The sequence below is a fragment of the Tinamus guttatus genome, unplaced genomic scaffold, assembly GCF_059628265.1.
Source record: "Tinamus guttatus ecotype Peru unplaced genomic scaffold, ASM5962826v1 Tinamus_guttatus_pri_ptg001602l, whole genome shotgun sequence".
In the NCBI taxonomy this organism is placed as follows: domain Eukaryota; kingdom Metazoa; phylum Chordata; class Aves; order Tinamiformes; family Tinamidae; genus Tinamus; species Tinamus guttatus.
Genome location: NW_028290136.1, coordinates 5,525,167 through 5,545,404, shown reverse-complemented (window position 1 = coordinate 5,545,404; position 20,238 = coordinate 5,525,167). Strand labels below are relative to the sequence as shown.

The following is a 20,238-nucleotide window of genomic DNA, read 5'->3' as shown; positions in this document are numbered from 1 at the left end:
ATAAACGTTCCCTATGTGACCAGTGCAGGGCACTGGAGTAGATAGTCTTCTGCTTTAGACTTCATGTTCTCTCTTATAGTTGCATTGGTCAAACTGAGCCTGAGTTAGGACATCCGGCGTATCCTGAAAGCTGAGATGTGCCTAGATGGGGAGAAGGAGAGGTGAACGGTAAGGATGCTACTGGCTTTTGCTCTGGGGAAAAGTCTCTTTGTGTTTGATGTGAAGTTTGGTTGTCAGAGCAACTTGTAAAAACTTGCTAGTGTTCTTGAAGAAGAGGTGGTGTCTATTAGGAGTGCTGCTGGGCCCGCTGTTTCAGCATGGTTTTGTGAGGAGCTTTGTGGCAGTTTGGTAAGAACTATCAAAGTGTTCTGCATAGGTGGCTCTTTGCTTCTCTTGTGTATGTAGCCTACGCAGCGAGCCTTAGTGTGTGTGTATACGTAGGGAGAGGTAAAGCTTGTGCACTCTCTCCGCTTGTTTTTCCATGGGCAAATTTGCTCTGTTTAGCCACTGAGCTTCTTAGGCAAGGGTGGTCGCTGTGTTGTGCATCATGCAGCAGCTCATGCAGTGAGGTCCTCTTGGCACTAGTAAAGTGCACTGTTTGCTCTTCCACTTGTGAAGTGTGACGGCCTCCCTTCCAGCATTACTGACTGCGGGCTTCTGACCCTGGGCACTGTCGGTTTCAAAAGTCCAGAACATCAAGAGGCTGCATGGAAATGCAAATAGAGGTCGTGGTGATTGAGTGGTCTGGTGCTGAATGCGAATGTGCTGGCTGCTTTTGCGTGCTGGAGAGCAGTTGGCTCCTTATTTACTGCATAGTTTGTCAAGCTTAAAGCCACACTCAGGCTGTGGTGCTCTGCAAGATCAGCAGAAAACCCATCAAAAAATGTGGCTATTTCACATTGCACTGGACTGCAGAACTGACTCACGGAAAGCTGGGGCAGGTGCCAGGAGTGCTGCTGGGGAGAGGGGACCATGGGGGAGAGCTGAGGGCGAGGAGGGCTCTGCGTGGGCCCTGAGCAGCGTGAGGACACTGCTTTTAGTGAAGTAGCCTCAGTGTTTTTAAATTCAGCTGCTGTCCACAGAGCCGAAGCTTGACCACGCTCTGTTAATTTATTTTCAAAGCCGCTAAACTTTGTAGGGACTGCTGCTTGAAAGCATGTTGAACAAGACTTAAACACAGTGTTTCTGTACGGACAAGCCTGGGGAAAGCCAAAGCCTGGTTTCTCATTTCCAAGTGGGAAGCAGCTGGAAGAGGCTTGTGGTATTTGAAGTTTTGAAAGTAAAAGGCTCTTCCTCTTCTTTTTTCAACACTTCAACTTTTCCATCTGTGAATTTAGCATCCCAGTTACTTTGTTAGTACCATTAAATCCTAAGAGTAATTCTAAAATGCCATTCAAGGAACTTTTACCATCAGTAGATCTAATTAAAGGGCAAGTGCGAGTTCTGTAAGCAAATCTAAGTTGTGGTTGTGTTCAAGTTCAGTACCCTACATGAGTTCAAGAGAGGGAGCAGCAAAACGCCCATTCCATTAGTTGTACATTGGGCTATGTAAAAAGGACTAGAACATTCAGGTATCTTTATATTGGAAATAAACATACTGTGTCAGAAGATTTGGGGATTTGGGGGGTAAAATCTTGTGTAACTTGCAGGCATACGGTTACCATATGGCCAGAGACTATGTAGCTGCATGTGAACCTCCCAGACGGTAAAAGGCTGAGGTAAGTTGTGCTGCTGCAGCCACCCATGGAGCTTAGCTTGTGTAGCTCAGTTAAGCAGCAATTATCCCATGATGTCTTTGAAAAGATCAAAAGAAGTATTAAAAAATGCTTTATCCAAGTCCTTGTAAGTGGTCACTGTATATTATAGATTAAAGAGCAGTTTGTGATACTTCATACAAAAGGCTCCATAGGTGGGTGTATCTCCATCAGGTGAAGTACTTTGGAATCATAGAATGGGTAAGGTTGGAAGGGACCTCCAGAGGTCATCTAGTCCAACCCCCCTGCACACGCAGGGTCACCTAGAGCACCTGGCACAGGACTGCGTCCAAGTGGGTTTGGAAGATCTGCAGAGAAGGAGACTCCACAATCCCTCTTGGCAACCTGTTCCAGTGCTACTGGAAGCCTTCAAAGTGATAGGTGCTACTCTTTCAGGGCTGCTACCATCTAGGTTGTCAATGTTCTTGAAATAACTGACGGTACATTGTCTTTTGAAACTAAGGTCACAAGGTATCTGCTGCCAAAGCTGAAGTAAAGAAATAGTTTTACTTTCTTTTAGATATATAATAGCAACTCTGTAGATTACTTTCTAGGGTTCTATGCAAATATCTAAAATATTTTTGTAATAGCTGAGTATGGTCTCAGTAGGATTTTATGTGAGTTGTTGCAAAGGTTATTTTGTCTGTCTCTGTTTTGACCAGCTCTTTTAGGATAATGGTTATTAAAACATAAGAATAAACTATGACTTCATTAATTTCCAGTTCCTGATACATGTTCATTGCATCATGATCTGGAATCTGTCACGTTCTAGGACAGATTTAAAAAAAAAATAAAAGCAGGGGTAAAAGGGGAGTAAAATTGAACAGTTTTAAAAAAAAAGAAAAAGAGAACAGTGATTGTGTGAAGGTCCAGTAACACCTGATTTTTGATAGTGGTGGTTTTTTTGGAAAACTGGGCCCTCTTGATTGTATCATAATTATTTGTTTTAAACCTTGTCAGCTGTCAAAATACTATACCATTCAGATAGCTGTTTTGTTTTCTTCCATGTGTTGATACCCACATTTGCTTTTTTTTATAGTTGTTTGTGCAAACATTTGGATAGAAACTGTTGTTTCTACATGTTGGAAAAATACAAATTTATCTTTAATATAATGGTGTTTCACTTTAAAATATGCAGTCTGTGTTTGCAGGGAGGAACACCTGCTGTTCCCTTACACATATTCATAGCACATGTGCATGTACATGTGTATGTGTGTGCCTGTGTTTTTATATATAAAAGGGTCCTATCTCTTGCAGTTTTTGAGAGGCAGAAGAATGTCAGTAGGCATTACTTGTCTGCAAAGCATCACAAATGCTCTCCCAACTCTGGTCTCAGATAAGCAAGTTGAAGTAGCTGCATCTGAGTACTTTAGCCAAGTCTCTGAAGGGTGAGTAGTCATTCCTAGCTGTAGGGATACAACAAAGAATGGAAATAGTAGCTAATGATCACTACATAGGAAGGCTAGTAAGATTTACATGATTACACAAATTTAGTAAAGACCCGTAGCTTAAGTGATAATTGGCCACTTTCTGTTGGAATTTAAGTGTTCTTTAAATTGGTTACTGCTTTATGGCTGAGAAGGATAAAGGAAAAATAAGAAGTTTAAACTGCAGATTTTTTAGGTTTGAAATATGGACAGATGCAAATATATATAGATGTGTGTTTTGTTTTGAATTTTTAAAGTTTTTTTTCCCAACCAGAAGGAAAAGAAACAGTTTCTGGAAAATAAATAAATAATAATAATTATTATTATTTAGAACATCTATAGAAAAACCTCTGCTCTGAAAAGCATTTCACAGCAGTGGGACTGAACTACATTGGATAAATTAGTTCATGACCCTCCTAGTTACTGTGCTTTTTAACATAACTTTACTTTTATGCTACTGTGCTTTTTACTTAGTGTTTAACATAGGCTAAAATGGCTCTATTTCATAAAAAATAATGAAATCCTTGCATATGAGATGTCACCTGTTAAATCATAGCTGTGAAGCGCATGTTAAACATGGAAAGGAATGAGATTGTTACCTATGCCTGTTTTTGTCAGCTGACAGAGAAACCACTCCTGCAGCAAGTTATCTGGAATTCATAAATACCTTCCCTTTTCCTGGGATTGCGTCCAGTGTTGTCATATCTTGATGTTTAGGCAAATAGGAGTTGGGATTATTGTCAAGGATTGTGTAAATGTGACTCCCTAGAAACACACTTAAATTCAAGGTGACAAATGAGACCTTAAAAAAGGACGAGTTCCGTTCTGTAGCCGTGTGCCACCAAGAGTTGTAAATGTTCTGGCTGATCCTGCAGGGCAGGGGCAGCTCCTGCCCTAGCATCTCTTTGCTCCTCCTGAGTGAAGGAGGGGAATGTAAACAGAGTAGCATGACTTTGCTCTTCTAAAACAGTGCAAGGCCACGCTTAAAGCGGAACCACATCCGTTTTGCTGGGCAGTATTAAATGGGTGGAAAAAATAACACGTAATCCCTCCCATTTATGGTTCATTATAGGGTCAGTGGACTGAAAAAATACTGTAAGCTTGTGTTTCTGAAAGTAACATATATTTAGTCAGTGAGTAAGTATAGAAGCATATTATCCACATAAATTATCCAGAAATTTATAAATATTTGACCTTTCATAAGCACATGAGCTTTAGCGTAAGTGTTTTTAGATTATGTTTTAGTTGTATCAATTTAATGTTCCTGAAAACCGTAAACTTTATTCCATGTTTCACATGAACAAGTATTTAAAAAGTAAGTCCAGAGTTTCTGGCTGTGTGAATCGAGGATAAGTTTTACTCTGTTCTTTCTACTGAACTACAAGGAAGATAATTATCTCTTAAAAAGCAAGTATTACATGTTCCTTATCGTTGGTAATCAAGTAGAGGAATACATATAAACATTTTTTTCTATAATCAGGCATTTTGGAGATCTATATTGCACTCTCTTGAAGACTTACATGAATTAATACTGGTATGACACCATTCTACAATAAAATAACATGCACTTTGATGTTTAGTATTTTGGTAACAATATTGACTTAAGAAACACCTTTTCTCTCAACTGCTTAGTCCAGCCAGACTTCTCCTTCAGCTGTGCTGTGCATCTGTAGTGAAGCATCAGAAAACTGATACGGGTTAAAAAATGATGGTCTCTCCAGTTCTCTGTTTTTCCACCTGGCTCAGTTTGCCAGGTGACCCTGTAATAAAGTAGCGTTGTCTCAGCCAAGCAGGCATGGCAAAAAGGATACGGGCAGTTTGAGCAGTGCTGCTTGAGAGGAAATTCTTACTGAACTGCAGCTGTAGTTCTGCCTTTGCCAGGTTTGAACTCCGTCGAGAAAGTTGCTTTGTGATTTCAGTAAAGCTGCTTCCAACCGAGCTTTTGGGCTTAAAATTGATCCTCGCATCATACACATTTACAGCTCTTCAGGAGGAGTGTGATACAAGCTCGTAGGGTATTTTCTGGATGAGGGGTATGTCAGTGAAGTTTAGTATAAACTTGGGGAATGCTGATTGTTGTCTCCTCACCCTAACTTGAAAGCTAGCTAGGTACAGGAATTCTCTCTTCTCGTAATTTTAAGATTCCCTTTCTTAAGTATGGAGTAAAATACATATGAAGGTCATTGTGTTCACAGTTCTGTTGAAAACACAAGAGTAAACTGAGGAGAGGTATATTATTTTATCTTCATGGATTATTAACTTGGAAGCCTAAAGATAGCCTTCTGATAGTTGCTGATTATTTCAGTGGAAATATTCAGCTAACAGCTTTCCCATAGTACTAAAGCACTTAAGCCCAAAGACAGGCATCTTTTGACTGACTCGAGAGCATGTTAAGTGTGCGCCAGATCATCCTGTCTTCTCTCTTTTTTGCCACTCATTGCACTAGCATCTGGTATAGGTGCATCAGGTATAGATCAGGTAGAGGTTACTATGAAAGTGGAGGGGGATATTAGGTTTTCATGCTAAAACTACACATATACTCTTATGTATGTGACTTTTCTGTGAACCTGAGATAGTGTACTGAGTTATGCTTTGTTCATGAGATAAAGGAAATAGTTTGATTTTTTTTTCTTCAATTATTTATTTTCTCTAATACTTGGGTCTTTTGGTCCCAAGTGGAACAGAAACAATAAACACTATTTTTGTTGTTTGTTTTTTAAGCATTTTAAAGGTAACAGTTTAGCCTCTTAACAGAGGACCTTTCTTATCCATTTCTTCATTTTATATATATTAAAAACTTAGGCTTATATTGCTGTTTGGAGTCACTAGTGAAAATTCAGACTGCACTATACTTTAAAAAGGTACAACTGAAATCTACTATCATAGCTTTCCTTCTGCTACTATAATTTCACAGATTTCATTTTTTGGCCTGATGCATGTTAACTTGAATATCTAAAGACATAGGATTTTACATGGTAACAAAATATAATGTACGTGCTAAGTGCCATGACAGTGATCCTGGAATTCCTCGGTTGTGTCTCTGGAAATCAGTGCTAGAAGTTGACAACACAGCTACTACCCTGTTGAACTCATTTTTATTTTACGTTAGAAATTCCTGGAATATTGTCTGTACTTCAAATTTACTTATGCCTTCTTTGCCTTCTTTTTTTTAAAAAAAAACAAACAAAAAACAATACACTTGTTTCTTCTGTCAAGCAATGTCATTTGTTGTCCACATGTAGTTTCGAGAGTAGACTGTTGAGATGCGGAATAGCAAAAGCATAAGAAATGGTTATTGTAAAGTTGTATATATGTCTTGTTCCATTATAATCCAGTATGTGAAGCATCCTAATTTAATAGAGAACAGGATAATTTTCCTAATAAATATTTTTGCTTCCAAGTAAGCATTTCTGTATTCTGTTGTTAGCAACAGGCCTACATTTACCAAAGGCCAGTGACCTGAATTATGTTCATCTCTGACAACAGCGTGTGTAGTCATGAGACCGCCAGGGATTTTTCTGTTCTTTCATGAGTAGTGCTATAGAAGTTTACAAAATAACTTTTCCACAAAGGAAAAAGGAACTTCCAGAAGCTGCCTGTTGTTAGTTTACACAGTCTTTCAGGTTTTATTAATGAAGCCATATCGATTCCTGTAACATAATGATATTGAATAAAGAAAATTGATCTATACGAAGTATGTTAAGTAGCAAAATGTAAAAAATTTAAAAAAATTCTTCCCACTAGACTTTTTTTTAAAAAAACTCTTGGACATGCTACAGTTGATACTCTGAAAACTCTTAATTAAATTTATCATGGACCAAATGTTTGATGCATAAACAAAAGCAATAATTGTCAGGAAAACATGGCTTTTCTTTAAAGCTATTGGTGGCAGTTACCCTCACTTTGCATACTTTCCTTGGATGCAGCAAGCAGCATCAGAAACAATCTTCATGCTAGATGCTTTACATTTATATTTATTATATTATCTAAATATTCAATGTGTTATATGGCTTACTTACATTTTTAGGTTTATGAAATTACTGTTACAAGTTACTGTTAGAGTTTTACTGTTTCAAGTTCCAGCTGAACTGGCTTTCTGTTGCATTCATATATAATAAAATTGTCCCTGTTTGCCAAAACTCATGGTCTAATTTGACATCTAAGCATGCACCAAAAAGAGAATAGAAGAAGTTATTGAAACCTCTTCAGAGAGATCTCAGTAGTTGTGTGTTTTTCGGTACTTGAATTTTTAAGTTTTAATATGTGTAACTGCCCTGAAACCAACTGTTGGTTTGCAGCAAAACCCAATGACAAATAGATACAAGTTGGGTATTGAATGTTTTGAAGGAAGGAGGGGATACTGTTGAGGAACAATGTGCAATAAAACATTGGTACTCGGAGAGGCTAGCAAGCTATCGTTTTTTTCATAGGTAGCTAATCCCATCATCTGTGTTCTAAATAAATCATAGGAGCCTTGTGTGAATAGGAAAAGGAAGAGTAAAAAGCAGAAGTAATTAAAATAGGAAATGAGAGCTTGAAATAAAGCTTTAGCATGGTAGCTTCATACACAACTGTTTTGTAAGGAGTGCTTTATTTTAAATGAAAGACCTTTTATCCTTTAGTTTGTTATACCACTTTCAGTAATTTGCTCTTAAGCACTTTTCTTGTCATCTCTTCCTCCCTGAACTTATTTCCAATTCCCTTCTGTTTCAGTGAGTAGATCTGACTGGGTTCCTGAAGCCTAATAAATGTAACTGCTGGGGAGATGCATTTGGTGCAATAATGATCCTGCAAGTTGTGTGGCAAGAGAGATTTATTCTTGACTCCTGTGGTCATGGCTTTATTATCTGAAGCAGGAAGCCCTTGCGTGGGCTCTGAGAGGGACTCTTGGCTCTCAGAACTTGGCAGTGCCCAGGCACAGTAGAAGACACTCAGCTATCAAGTTTCATGTGTTGCTCTTGCAGCAATCACATGGGATTCGCTTGTGTCTATTAAAAAAAATAGAAAAAAGTTTAAACTGTTAGCATTTTTTCTTAATCCATCCCAGTATTTTTATGCTGACGGTTTGTGATATTGATGTCATTCCAAGGACTCATCGCCTTTGTTCTCTATTCTTGTTGTAGATGACTTTCTGTGTGGTGGATTGTTTAGGATACAGTCCTGCCTTGGACACCTGCCTCCTGACCTTAATTCCACACTTCTTAGTAGTCCGCTAGGTTTTCAGAAACGGGAAGGGGGTCAGAAAGTCTTAAGAGGCTTCAAGAAATACATGGACATGTGATCGTATTGGATCGCTATGAAGTGTGTATTGATTCCTTGCTTTTTGCATTATATCAGGGCCTCTTCCCTGACTTCATGTTGCTAAGTGAGTCTTTTCAGTTCTAAAATAATTCAGGTCTATGTGTTATACCCTTCTGGTTTGCTTTCTCCCATATATTTGTTTTCTTTGTGAATCCTTTGCAAGATGGGTATCTCTGTGGAGTTCATGTTTAAATAGTCTTTTAAGATATTCTAGACTCATTTACTGTCAGCAGAAAGCATAGCTTCCCATGTGTCTGAAGTTGCTTTACTACTATGATATAATCAGCAAATGTGACTTGAAGCTATTCTGTAGCTACAGTCTGGAATTCTCTGTTTCTTGGACAGTACCCTTTTGTCAAGAGGTTTTTGTTTCCTTTCCCACCTGGAGGAGAATAAAGGGAATTTGCACTCTGTTGCCCACAACGCTTGACTATATTTTGCTAGAGTTGTGCTCAGTTTGACACAGCAGTGGGCTGGAAAGTTCTCTAAATCTTTCAGCCCATAATTGTTTTGATATTTTTGATATTTTGTCAAATACCAATGGTATTTCATTAGAAAACATGTGAGAAGCAAATCACTGAAAAAACTTTGTTCAGTGTTTGGTTAGTTTTGTTACTTTTTTCCCGAAATATTGCAGTTCTTTATAGCTTCTGTTCAAGATTTCTGTGTGAAGTACTCACCTTTTTCAATCTGTTCATCTGTAGGAAGTTATAAATTTACTGTTTTGAGCATATGTGATCCAGTGCATCATGAACCTAAATTGAGTTTTATGTGAGATACAGGAAAAAATGGACTCATACATTATGGACTTGGGAGCATTAATGTTTCTGTACTTGGTTTGCAGATTCAAAAAATTGACAGAAGTTTATTCTTGTTTTATAAATACTACTTTCTGTTTCTGAAAAAATACAGAGATATTTAAGGGCTTTACAAAGATGGTAACTATTAAAGTCAATTTTGCGGGACTAAGGAAGGCATTTTCAGATGACCTGAATTTTCAGAAATGTTGAATGACAGGTAGAAAGTGAAATTAATTCCGGAAATTTTGACACTCCATCTCTGCTTTTACTGTTGGAAAACTTGATTTTGTGTTGAAACATCTTCATTCCTTTAGAGAGGATTGAGTTTTGTGGGTGTGCCTGGTGGATAGGTTGTGTTACATGCTATGTAAACCCTGAAGAGTGGAAGTTTACAATCTTATATGTATCTTATTAATTTGTATTTATACTAATACTTCTTTTTTCTTCTTTTTAAAGTGTGGTTTCCTGTTGGACTCTCCTTGCCCCCACACCCCCACAGGATGATATGAGACTTGAAAGAAGACGATGCATACAGGTAATGCTGTTTTCTACTGTTCTTAGAAGGATCTCTGGTGATTCCGATCTATTTTATCCCATTCTACTTTTCTTTTAAACTCTTTCTGTATCCCCAATATTGTATAATTCCAATCTTAGTTGAATATTTTAAAACCTACGGAATTATGAAGTATTCCTTTGCCCTTGAAAGAGTTTCACAGTTTGCCAGGAAGAAAATGGCTTTTCAAAATGGAAATGTTTTATTTCCAAAGTTTTTTTGCAAAAGAAATGTGTTATTTTAAAGATGTGAAGTGCACTAGTTTTACTCTTTTTTTTGGTTTATTATTACCCCCTTTTAATTTCAGTCCACTTAAAAGGAAGTGTATGTCATCTGTTTCATAATATACTATTTCAATCTTTCTTTTAACTTTCTTTTAAAAGAACTGGTACAGATCTGCCTGAAAAAGTGTGTACCAAAAAATGGCTAAGAGTTCATTATACCTACTCGCATCCTTGTGCCCAGCTATAGCAGAGGTTTCACAAGAGCTGTCAAGGTCTGTCAGCTTCACACATGCTAGCCGTTCTTAAAATTGATACTTTGGAAAGTTCTGCCATTTTCGCTGAAGAAAATTCTGTAAGCATGAAGCGTACTTGCCAAGTAATTTATTTTGAGTGATACTGTTGTATTTGAAATATGTTTAGTAATTTGACCCGAAAACCATCAGCAGCAGAAGTAGACGAGATGTTAGTTTGTACATAGAAATGAGGTGGTTCTTAAAAGTCATGTGCCATTATTTCAGTCACAGCACTATCCATTGCTTATTTTTTATGACATGTAACGGTGAAATACAGGTAATAACACAGTCTTTCATTTTATTGTTCTGCTTTAAAACTCATGAATACTTGGGGCTGAAAAAAAAAAAGCGCTAGATAGATTTACATAGGCATGCAGATCATCTCCTGATTGACAGTCTTCAGTTGCATCAGCTGTTCATGCATAAACAGCTTTACAGGGTGTATTTACATGGAGCAGGTTGGATTAAGGCCAAGATGCTGTAAATGGATATTTAATTCTGTAAAAGTAAGCATTTGTTCATGTGCTTAAATGTTTGGAAAGTTACACATTGATAACTCAGAGCTGGACCTAACTGATTATAAAATGAAGGAGGGGGAAGGAGAAGAGAAAGGAAAAGAAGTTTACACTTTTAAAAAATAGATATCTGGAGGAATAGCATTTAAAGCCTTAAAATCAAATCTGTTATGTCCCATAATTTGTGGAGCTCTGTCTAGCAGGCATTCATAGCAATTGATTGGATTGTAGGTCATTTGTTAATTGTAGTGTTGATTAAAATATAACTTACATTAAATACTGAGAAAATAGTTTAAAAGTATTCACCCGGAAATAGAAAAGAGAGAGAACTTTATTAAATACTACCTTATGTGCCTTATATTCTTTGAGAGAATTAGGGTTAATATTTCTATGCGTTAAATTATTTTAAAGAAAAACTTCAGCACTTTCAGTTTTGCTCCGTTCCTGATGATGATGAGCAGCTTACAGAATTTTGACTTTAAATTATAAAAATGTATACAAGATTTTGGAACGTAGGATTTTAAAATACTATCTTTTAAAGCTGAAAGTCTTATTTAGAAGTGTCATATTAAAAACACAATAAAAACAGTGGTACCTCAACAGAGATTTTTAGACTGTTGACATGTCATGTAAGTTGTACATTAGACATTCGTATTAGTTTTGTGTTTTTTAGAAAAGCCAGTATTAGTATGTGAAGCTTGTGAGAATAAACATGATTTGCAGGCCTTAAAATGAAAAAAATATGGCATCTTTCTTTAAAAAATAAATATTCTCTTGATTATTCTTGAATGCAGTAATAGTTCAGCAAGGGTAAAATGACTTTGATGCTTGTCTCAAGTAACTGGTTAGAGCTCAGTACAGAAATTGAAAGGCTCTGGGTTGTTGAGAATGATCCTTTTGCACTTGCAATAAGGACAGGTTTCTGTCTTGGCTTCCTAGGATGATCTAGGGTTTCAGAGGTGCATGACTATGTCTAGGCTACCTTGGTTAAAGACCATGAGCTTGTATGGTGTAAATAAATGGTATGTTATAACGGGCACTGGTTAATCTCTGAAGCCCTAAAATTAACCAGGGCATACCTAGGGAGATCACTCCTCTGCAGGAAGGACCTTTTTCGCATTCTCTGTCGTGGAATACTTGAATTTTAGATCAGTGCCTAAGCCGAAAATACAGAAATGTATTAAGACATGCTGTTTTAAAGAAAAAACAAAGTGAAAATACAAAGAAATGATGGTACTGAATCTTGCTTTCTGATTGAACTGAATAGGAAGGTACATTTGGAGAATGTCTGACCTTTCTGTTTTGGAGTGGTGCAAGATAAAATTTCTAGTTTTTTCAGCAGGTTTTTATGCATGGATGTGGATGGTCCAGTAATCATGACTCCCTTCTCAACCACCACTCTGAGTTTCTTGAGTCATTTCTTTTAAAGGTGATGGTGTGCTTATGGCCACAGAAGAGAGAAAGATTGCTCTGTTCTGAGCACCTGCGATATATGAAGCACATAGAGAGAAGCACTCTAATTTATTGTTGAAGTATTGAAAGACTTTCAAGAGTTTTTTTGTTTGGTTCGTTTGTCATTCTGCTTAACTTGTGGATTTTATAAGTTAAAAGACTTAGTTGTGAAATAGCCTGCAGAAACAAGACTGGGGTTTAGATTGCTATAGGAAAAGCTGAACTGATATTTCGGAGACGCTTTTGCATTACAAATGCTTGTTACGATAACAACATTCATCCCTTAGAACATGATTTGTGATAAAAAGAAGTCACATTCAGGGTGTTTTTTTTTTTTTAATTTTTTTTTAAATTTCCTTATACTTTGAAAATCTGTCTCTCCAGAACATTTCCTGGAAGGAAGGAACTGTTAAGTGCCTATGCTATTACCGCTACAGTGGTGGTTATTATTAATATGTTGATAATCCTAATAACTACTGTTCACTTTGTGGTGCCACAACATCAAATTTGTGATTATGTTGTGTATTTACAAGGACTGGGCTTGTGGCTGAAGGTTCAGTTCATCTTTTAAAAGCAAATACATCTTGTCATCTTGTTAGGCAGAGTCGAACTGTGGGGTTTTTTTTTTCCTTTTTGTATTTTTTTTTCCTTTTTATGCAGCCTACACTATAAAAAAAAAAAAAAAGGATTTGTTTTTAGAATGAAAAGCTTTCTGGTTTTGACTTTGATTTTTCTAGTTGACTTTGGCTTTTTTTAACCTTTCCTTGACCTTTGTAAGAAAGGGGCTTGCATCTCATTTGAGTATTCAGAAGGGACCATTGTTGATCTAAGAGTACAAGTCGCAAAGGAATCTGTTTCTTCACACCACATGCAGATCCTCTCAGATTATCTAGTAACAGTAGTTGTTGGAGAAATGTTGTTTTTAAAAGTAGAAAAGAAGGGGGGGGGATGGAGAAAGGCTACATGTTGTGAAGTATTTAATTATGATACACTTAGCATTAAAACACAGCAAATATGTTTTCCTAATTTAGATCTCCCACAAGACTACTGAACAACATTGTTTGGGGTATGTCGTTAATACTAAATGTTTTGAATGTACCAGAGATGGGGACTGATCAATGCTTAAATGTTAAGGATCAAGCAAGTGGAAAAACATTTTCAAGTTTGAAGAATATTTGAAGTGATTATACTGCTCTTAACTTTTAGAAAACACGTTCATATTTGGGAGAGGGGAGGAAAAAAAAAAAGTAATTCCAGTGCTACTTAAAAGCATTTTTACAGGTGCAATAATACAATAAATATTTCCATAGATACTTGCTATTTCTTTTGTCAACTGCATTGCTTATTAAGATTTAAGAAATGCAGGCAGAGACTTTGGGGAAGTTCTTAGATTGGTCTGGATTTATATTGTCTTGCAAATATTTAGATGTCAGTTTTTACATACGAGTGGAAAAAAATGAATTGGACCATGCTTCAAATAATCACAATATTTTCATCTCTCATCATTTTGGACCTATAGTGTTTTTAGGTATGACACTGGTTGTAAAACGATTCCTGTTCTGTAGCCTGAAAACGAATGTGTCCAATATTGCTGCTCTGTGTTTCGAAATAGGTTCGTTCTATGTTTTACCAGTTCTGCCTCCATGGTAGTCTGTTTAGAGCTACATCAACTTTTAACAGGAAATTCCAAAAACTTGCTTGGGAATCCCCTTTATATCACTCACCTGTAATTTTATCATGTTGAAATGGTGAATATAGATACGGTATCTATAGTTCCACTTAAGTAACTGCATACCTAGAGTCTCTTGGGAAATATATGTGCTGTTGGCATAACATCAGAACTAGTTAAAAAGGAGCAGACATATGGCCCATGATTCTGTACTGAGGCTGGTAGGAGCTGATTCTGCTTTTCTCTTTGGTGGCTTTTGTTCCAATTGGATCGATTCTGTCTGTCAGTTCCCCCCCCCCCCCCCCCCCCCATCTTTGGTCATGCAACTAAAACAGTTTTTGTTTGGTATGCAGGTCTTAATGGGGCAGATGCTTTCATTTCATCCCCCTAAAAGGGAGATGCCAAGAAAATAACTTGCCTCAAGTAGAAGAGGAGCTCATTAGCAGTATTAGTTTTAAAAATAGATGGCAGGTGAGCACTTTGGGTGAATAAGAGTGCTTTGGGGGTTAACTGCTCTTCCGTAGATCACTTCCTTGCAGGAGGTGTTGCTATCATCCTCCTGACTGTTAGTTCTTGTCAGCTGTGGCCAGCAAGCAGTCAGAAATGAGTTGCACACAGTTGCTTGTTGAAGGGCAATAGTTATCATAGGGAAAGTGGGAGGAAGTTCTGCTTTTCAGAGATGGAGTCATTGACCTCAATGAATGATAACCTTGAAGTCAAGAGACTAGATTAATGCTCTACTTTCTGTGTCTAAGATCAGAAATGTGAAAACCTGGGCAGCTAAAGTTAGATTTCTGCATCCATATTTAAAAAGAAGTTGCCTATTTAAAAAGAGGTGTTTTTTGTGTGGTGGGTTTTTTTTTCCCTCCTCCAAATTTGCTTGGTATCTGTGGTACTGAGGATTTAGTTTTTCAGCCTCAGTCCTCATGTAAGGCTGAGGGGAAAAAAGTGATCAAAAAAAAATTCTATGTGTGGGTTTTGGCATGGACTGATAGAAACTAGTTTTCTTACTTGGAAACAAACTGTAGCATCTGAGGCTTCTATTTTCCCTTAATTTACTTCCTCCTAGGGAGAGCAACTTGGAGAGGTTTGGATTCCCATAGAAAGTCATGTTAGCAGTTGCCTAGCATTTCTTCCTCTCTGCAAGACTTCATTTCTGTTAGACAACAAACATGAAATACTGTTTCTGAGGCTGTGTGTTAGGAGCAGGGGTCCTAGGATAGCTCCGTGGAGCTCACAGGGGTGTCAGAGGGAGTATCAAGAGCAATTGGTTTCCTCAAGAGGAACAGCAGACGGATGGAAAAGAGCAGAGCTCCTGCCCTGGTGAACAAGTGTCCCTCTGCGCTGTTAGTGGGAGTGCAATGTGGCCGGTGCAGCACAGGGCAGAGTTAGCAGAAGTTTGCTCTTCTGAAAGTTGCTTCACTGAGTGATGCTTCACATGAAGGGATCACAAAGCTACACGTAGATATATGTTCTTAAATACCTTTTTTGAGATAACTTTCAACAAAGTACTAAGGGCACCTTTCTCTGCTGCCTCAGCAGCAGTACTGTGAGGGTAGAATTGATTTCCCTTTCCTCTTTCTGAGTATGGTGACTCATTTAGACTTGCGCAAATTCACTTCTGAACAAAAATCAAATTCAGATTGCGATTATTATAAGCACTTTTTAAATCTCTAATAATATGTTTTTTTTCTGCAGAATTACTAGTTGGGCCATTGGGAAAGTCTGAGGTCTCTAATGAACCCATGATGCTACAGATAAAAAGTCTGTCTATTGTCCTTAAAGTCAGGTGAAGAGCATTAATGAGAAAGTACTTCTGGTGTCAGGGTATGGGGTGTGCAAGTGAAAAGTAAAGATTCTCCTGGGTGGCACTGCAGTGGGGTGGCCAGACTGCATTTAGAGCAGTTAATGTTGGTGTGGCTTTGTGCTGTGTGTGTTGGCCTTTCTGGCTGAGCGTTTGCCACTGCGAGCATATGTGTCTCACACGTGACCCTGTGCAGCAGTAGAACCAGGCTTCTTCTTCTCAGTCATCCTGGGTGGGAGCTTTGGGGGTCAGGTTGGGAGCAGGGACGCGCTCCAAAGTGACTCTTAGCCACATGCATTTGTTTATACCCAGGGGGGCTTCTTTCCCAGGACTCAGCCCTGGGCAACACTGATAGAGGCGCTTGCCCTTTGCAGCTTTCAAAGAATCTCATTTGAAGGTCCTGCATTCCCTAACTCCATCCTAGGCGGCAAGTATTTTCTTGATACCTGCACACGGCAATAGTGCTGTGTGGATTTGCTGCCTGCAGAGACAGTGTGTCCTCAATTCGTCTGCTTCACCTGCTTCACTTAGCCCTAAAACTAGATAAACCTAATAGCGACTTAATTTGACCATGCAGTTAAGTAATTCCATATCTCATTCCACATAGAACCCATAATTATGGGGAATAAAAGATTGCAGGGGACATCCTATTTATAAATTATGCAGTCAGCTAAACAGTTACAGTCTTCGGAAATTTTTAAGACACACAGAGAAGTCTTAGGATGGATCTCTGAAGAAGCAGTCCTTAGTACCTCTTAGTAGTTAATAGAGATGGCTCTGATAATATTTTATTGGGTGAGCTGCAAGAACACGTTCATAAACCTTGCTGCAATTGACATTTTGCCACCTTAAAAACTGGTATTTGTGCGTAGTTAGCCTGCTGTTTCCAGTTCAGTTCAGTTTATCCCTTGGTATACGGAGCTATTAAGGCCTTTATATTCAGTGTTGTTCCAGACAGTGGCGAAATGCTCACTGGTGCCTAACTGGTATGCCAAGCTGGTATAGGTTATTAGCTTGTCCAAACAGCATGGGATGTGCTAGAACTTGATTGTTTTCGTTAGGTATGTCTGAAGGAGTAAGTGTGCCTCTCACCAGGTTTTAGTATGATTTCTGTGTCCTAATACACAGTCAACTCTCCATGTCTATTAGCTTGGATATTTCCATGAAAAACCTTAAGGAAGCACTTGGCAGGCCTTCTATGTCATTAGATAGAACTCAGTCATAATCTAAGTGAGTCTACTTAAAATTTTCTGTACTAAAAAACAGAGTTACAGTTTGAAAAATACCTTGAAAATGAGAAAGCTCTAGTTCTCAGGTTTTTTTATCTTAGCATTCTCTTCTCAAAAATATGTATTTGATAATAAACTGTCATGGACAACCATTAGATTAATGACTGGAAAAATCACAGCATCTTTGTTACATTAAGCAATCATTTGCTTTAATAAAGATGGTAGGCCTTAAATTTTCACTTTTGATCTTTCATTTATCCTGCCAGTGACATTAGTGAGTAATTTATATCAAAAATTATATTGATCAACCTGAACAATATTTTGCCGTAATCTTTCGGTGCCTGTGTTTCTTTAACAAATTAGTTACTAAGGGTCCTTTAATGCCATACTTGTATCCTCCGTTTTTTAAGATATACTTGTGCTAGTTAGTTCTAGTTCTTCCAGCTGCATAACTTTTTTCATGTATTCCTGATTTCCTGATCTTCTGGATTTGAGCATTTTATTTAAGCCCAGCTGTTCTTATCTTGGTTTCTTATGATGTGACACTTTTCTGTTTTTATCTTGATTTTTTTTTTAATTGAACTTACACCTATTTCTCTTGTGTGTGAAGAGATAATCTAACCTAGAGTTTGGTGTGCTTTGCAGCGGTGTTACATTGTCTCAAAACACTTCATTAGCTTCTCAGGGAATTTTAGTATTATACATTTTGCCTATTTGGGATAAGTATCTTGCAATGAACTTGTTTCCACTGCCTCTGAAGTATTCTGAGGAAGGACCCATACCTGTACTGTGCCAGGATTCACGACAAAGGATCGTGTTTGAAGAAGTAGCTCATTCAACAAGGTGATACCATTCTTACCTGGTTTGTGAGTGCAAGTGATGCTTTAAGTTTAAGGTTAAGCAGACAATAAGGCGCTGGATGAAAAAGGAAGCGTTATAATAGTGTGATTATTGTCTGCAGCTTTGGGGCTTTCTCACTGTTCCTGAGGAATGAATGTTTCTGCCAATACTTGAAGCTCCCTGTACAGACATCAGCAATTACAGAAGGCTGAGAAGTGGGGTGAATGAAACTACTTTATTTTTTTAATGCTAGCTTGTCTGCATTAGGACTTTCAATCTATTTTCTGTGGCCATCCATGTTCTAGATGGACTGAACTGAGACTGCAAGATTTTCTGTATTAGTAAAAGTATGTATGATTTCACCTGTAATGGCTCTCCATGGTTGGTCAGATCCTTCTCCTTGAGATGGATCACAGGGAAGAATATTGTTATCTTATGTATTTATGGCATACTGACCTACATGTATTAGATCAGCATTATTAAAAAAAAAAAAGGCAAAACTTTGTAAAAATATTTGTTTACCTTCCATTAAATGTTCAATTTTGCTTTGTGCTAGCTTGGAATGAAAGGATGATTTCACCCTCCAGAACACTGCACTTGCTAAAGTCTATCAAAATATCTGTGAAAAACAATGGCTCTCTATTACATTTTCATTTACAACTTTATTTTGGATAGATTCCTACATTTTTATGTTGAATGCTTTAAGCAGGCTTTTTATTAATTCTTTAATTTTTTTAAAAACTATTATTCAGCTTATTCCTGCTTCTTAATTTACACATTTGTCTTCTACAGTCAAAAGAGTAGATGGTTTATAATGGTGAGTTGGAGTTGATTTATAATTGGAGACTTGTTTGAATGAAGTGATGTATACACTCAAACCACCATATGGAATGTATTTCTATTGATAAATCTCAGAGGACATTGTACAAATGCCAGTATTTTTTTTAAGCTGAATGTACATGTCATTTTCTTCAAAATTCAGAAATTGGATGGAATGCTGAAATGTTGGAGGCAAACTCTGATCATAGTACTGATATAGATGATATATGCATTATATATATATATGCATTATACATTATTTGATATATACATTACGGATGATTTTTGTAAAATAAATAATTGAAAATTTTAAGGTGATCTTCTGATTCAGACTGGCCTGTGAAGATCTCTGCATGTGTATCTTCGCTCCTGGATCCTCATCACAACTACTTGCTCTGTCCTTTGATCTTTGTGCAGTTCCTTGGTCATAGTACTTGCTGCTCTCGAATCAAGCACCTTGAAGAAGAATAAAAAAAAAAACAACAAAAAGATTAATCTTTTTTGTAGCAAAAAGATTAAGCTTTTAAACCCTGCCCCCCCCCCCCAAAAAAAAAAAAAGTGCAGTTTAGTTTTTGGATGCTCAGATTTGTCCTGTCTACCTTTCTTCCTTTGTCTTAGCTTGCACAAGCTGGTGCTTGGGAAGGATTCCTGGATGTTCTTGGGGTTACTGGAGAAGTGCTGGTTGGAGCAGATGCGCTAACTGTTGTGGATTCTCTTGTGCTAGGGAAGCTCCACAAGCACAGATGCCTCTACCAGTACCAACACACAGATGCTTCAGATCCATGTTTACCAAGGTGCTCAATCCATGGTTCTCTGCTAAGTCTTTAAAGGAGGGCTTTTTTTTTTTTTTTCTTTTTTCCTTGATCAAAACAAAATCCTGTGATTTTAAATCTGTTACATATAGATGTTACATAGATATTTCCTTTTGTCTGACATGGAGCTATTCAAATATTCCCTCCTTTTTTTCTCACTTAAAATGCCTGAGAGAATTTTGCATTGCTTTCCTTTAGGATTTCTCTCTAAGTTCTCTTTCCCTCCATCCTCTGAAAACTTTTTATTTTTTTTTCTCCTGTAAAATTTTTCTCCTCCTGTGTCTTGGGCTGAACTAGTGGACCTTATGACTCTTCATGACTTTTCGTCTGAAGAAAAGAGATGTTTCTCAGAAAAAAAGAAGCTGTTTCACACCCAAATTAATCCGTCAATTTTCAAGCGAGGTTTCTGCAACTTTAGCTTAGAATGCTGTGTTCAGCTTTGTGTTCCTACAAAGATATTGGTAGCAAAAGGCCTGAGGCAACAACTGGTTGAATCTTAAGAAAGGCAAAAATTAGTTGTTGTGTTTTCTGTTTGTTTGTTTTTCCTCTGTATGTCTGGAGGCATGTGGAGCTCCAGGCGAAGAGACAAGAAGCAAAACTTCAGTCTTTCTTGGGAGAGATCCAGACTTCATAGGCTGCCATCCAACTGCAAAATTTCTGACACACTGTGTTTAGAAAAAAGTACCACCAAAATGTAGTTCGCTGAATATTCCACTTTTTCGATAGAAGGCAGTTTCTTTAAATAG

At 37.6% G+C, this 20,238-nt stretch overlaps 1 protein-coding gene across 1 annotated transcript in view; it reads left to right on the top strand.

Annotated features, from left to right (window-relative positions):
• DYRK1A (dual specificity tyrosine phosphorylation regulated kinase 1A) overlaps positions 1-20,238 on the top strand; it is a 77,013-nt gene that overhangs the window by 16,621 nt on the left and 40,154 nt on the right. Inside the window, exon 2 of the mRNA XM_088539357.1 lies at positions 9,739-9,817. Coding sequence (XP_088395483.1) covers positions 9,808-9,817 — 10 coding nt within the window. The 5' untranslated portion in view covers positions 9,739-9,807. The remainder of the gene's footprint in view (positions 1-9,738; positions 9,818-20,238) is intronic.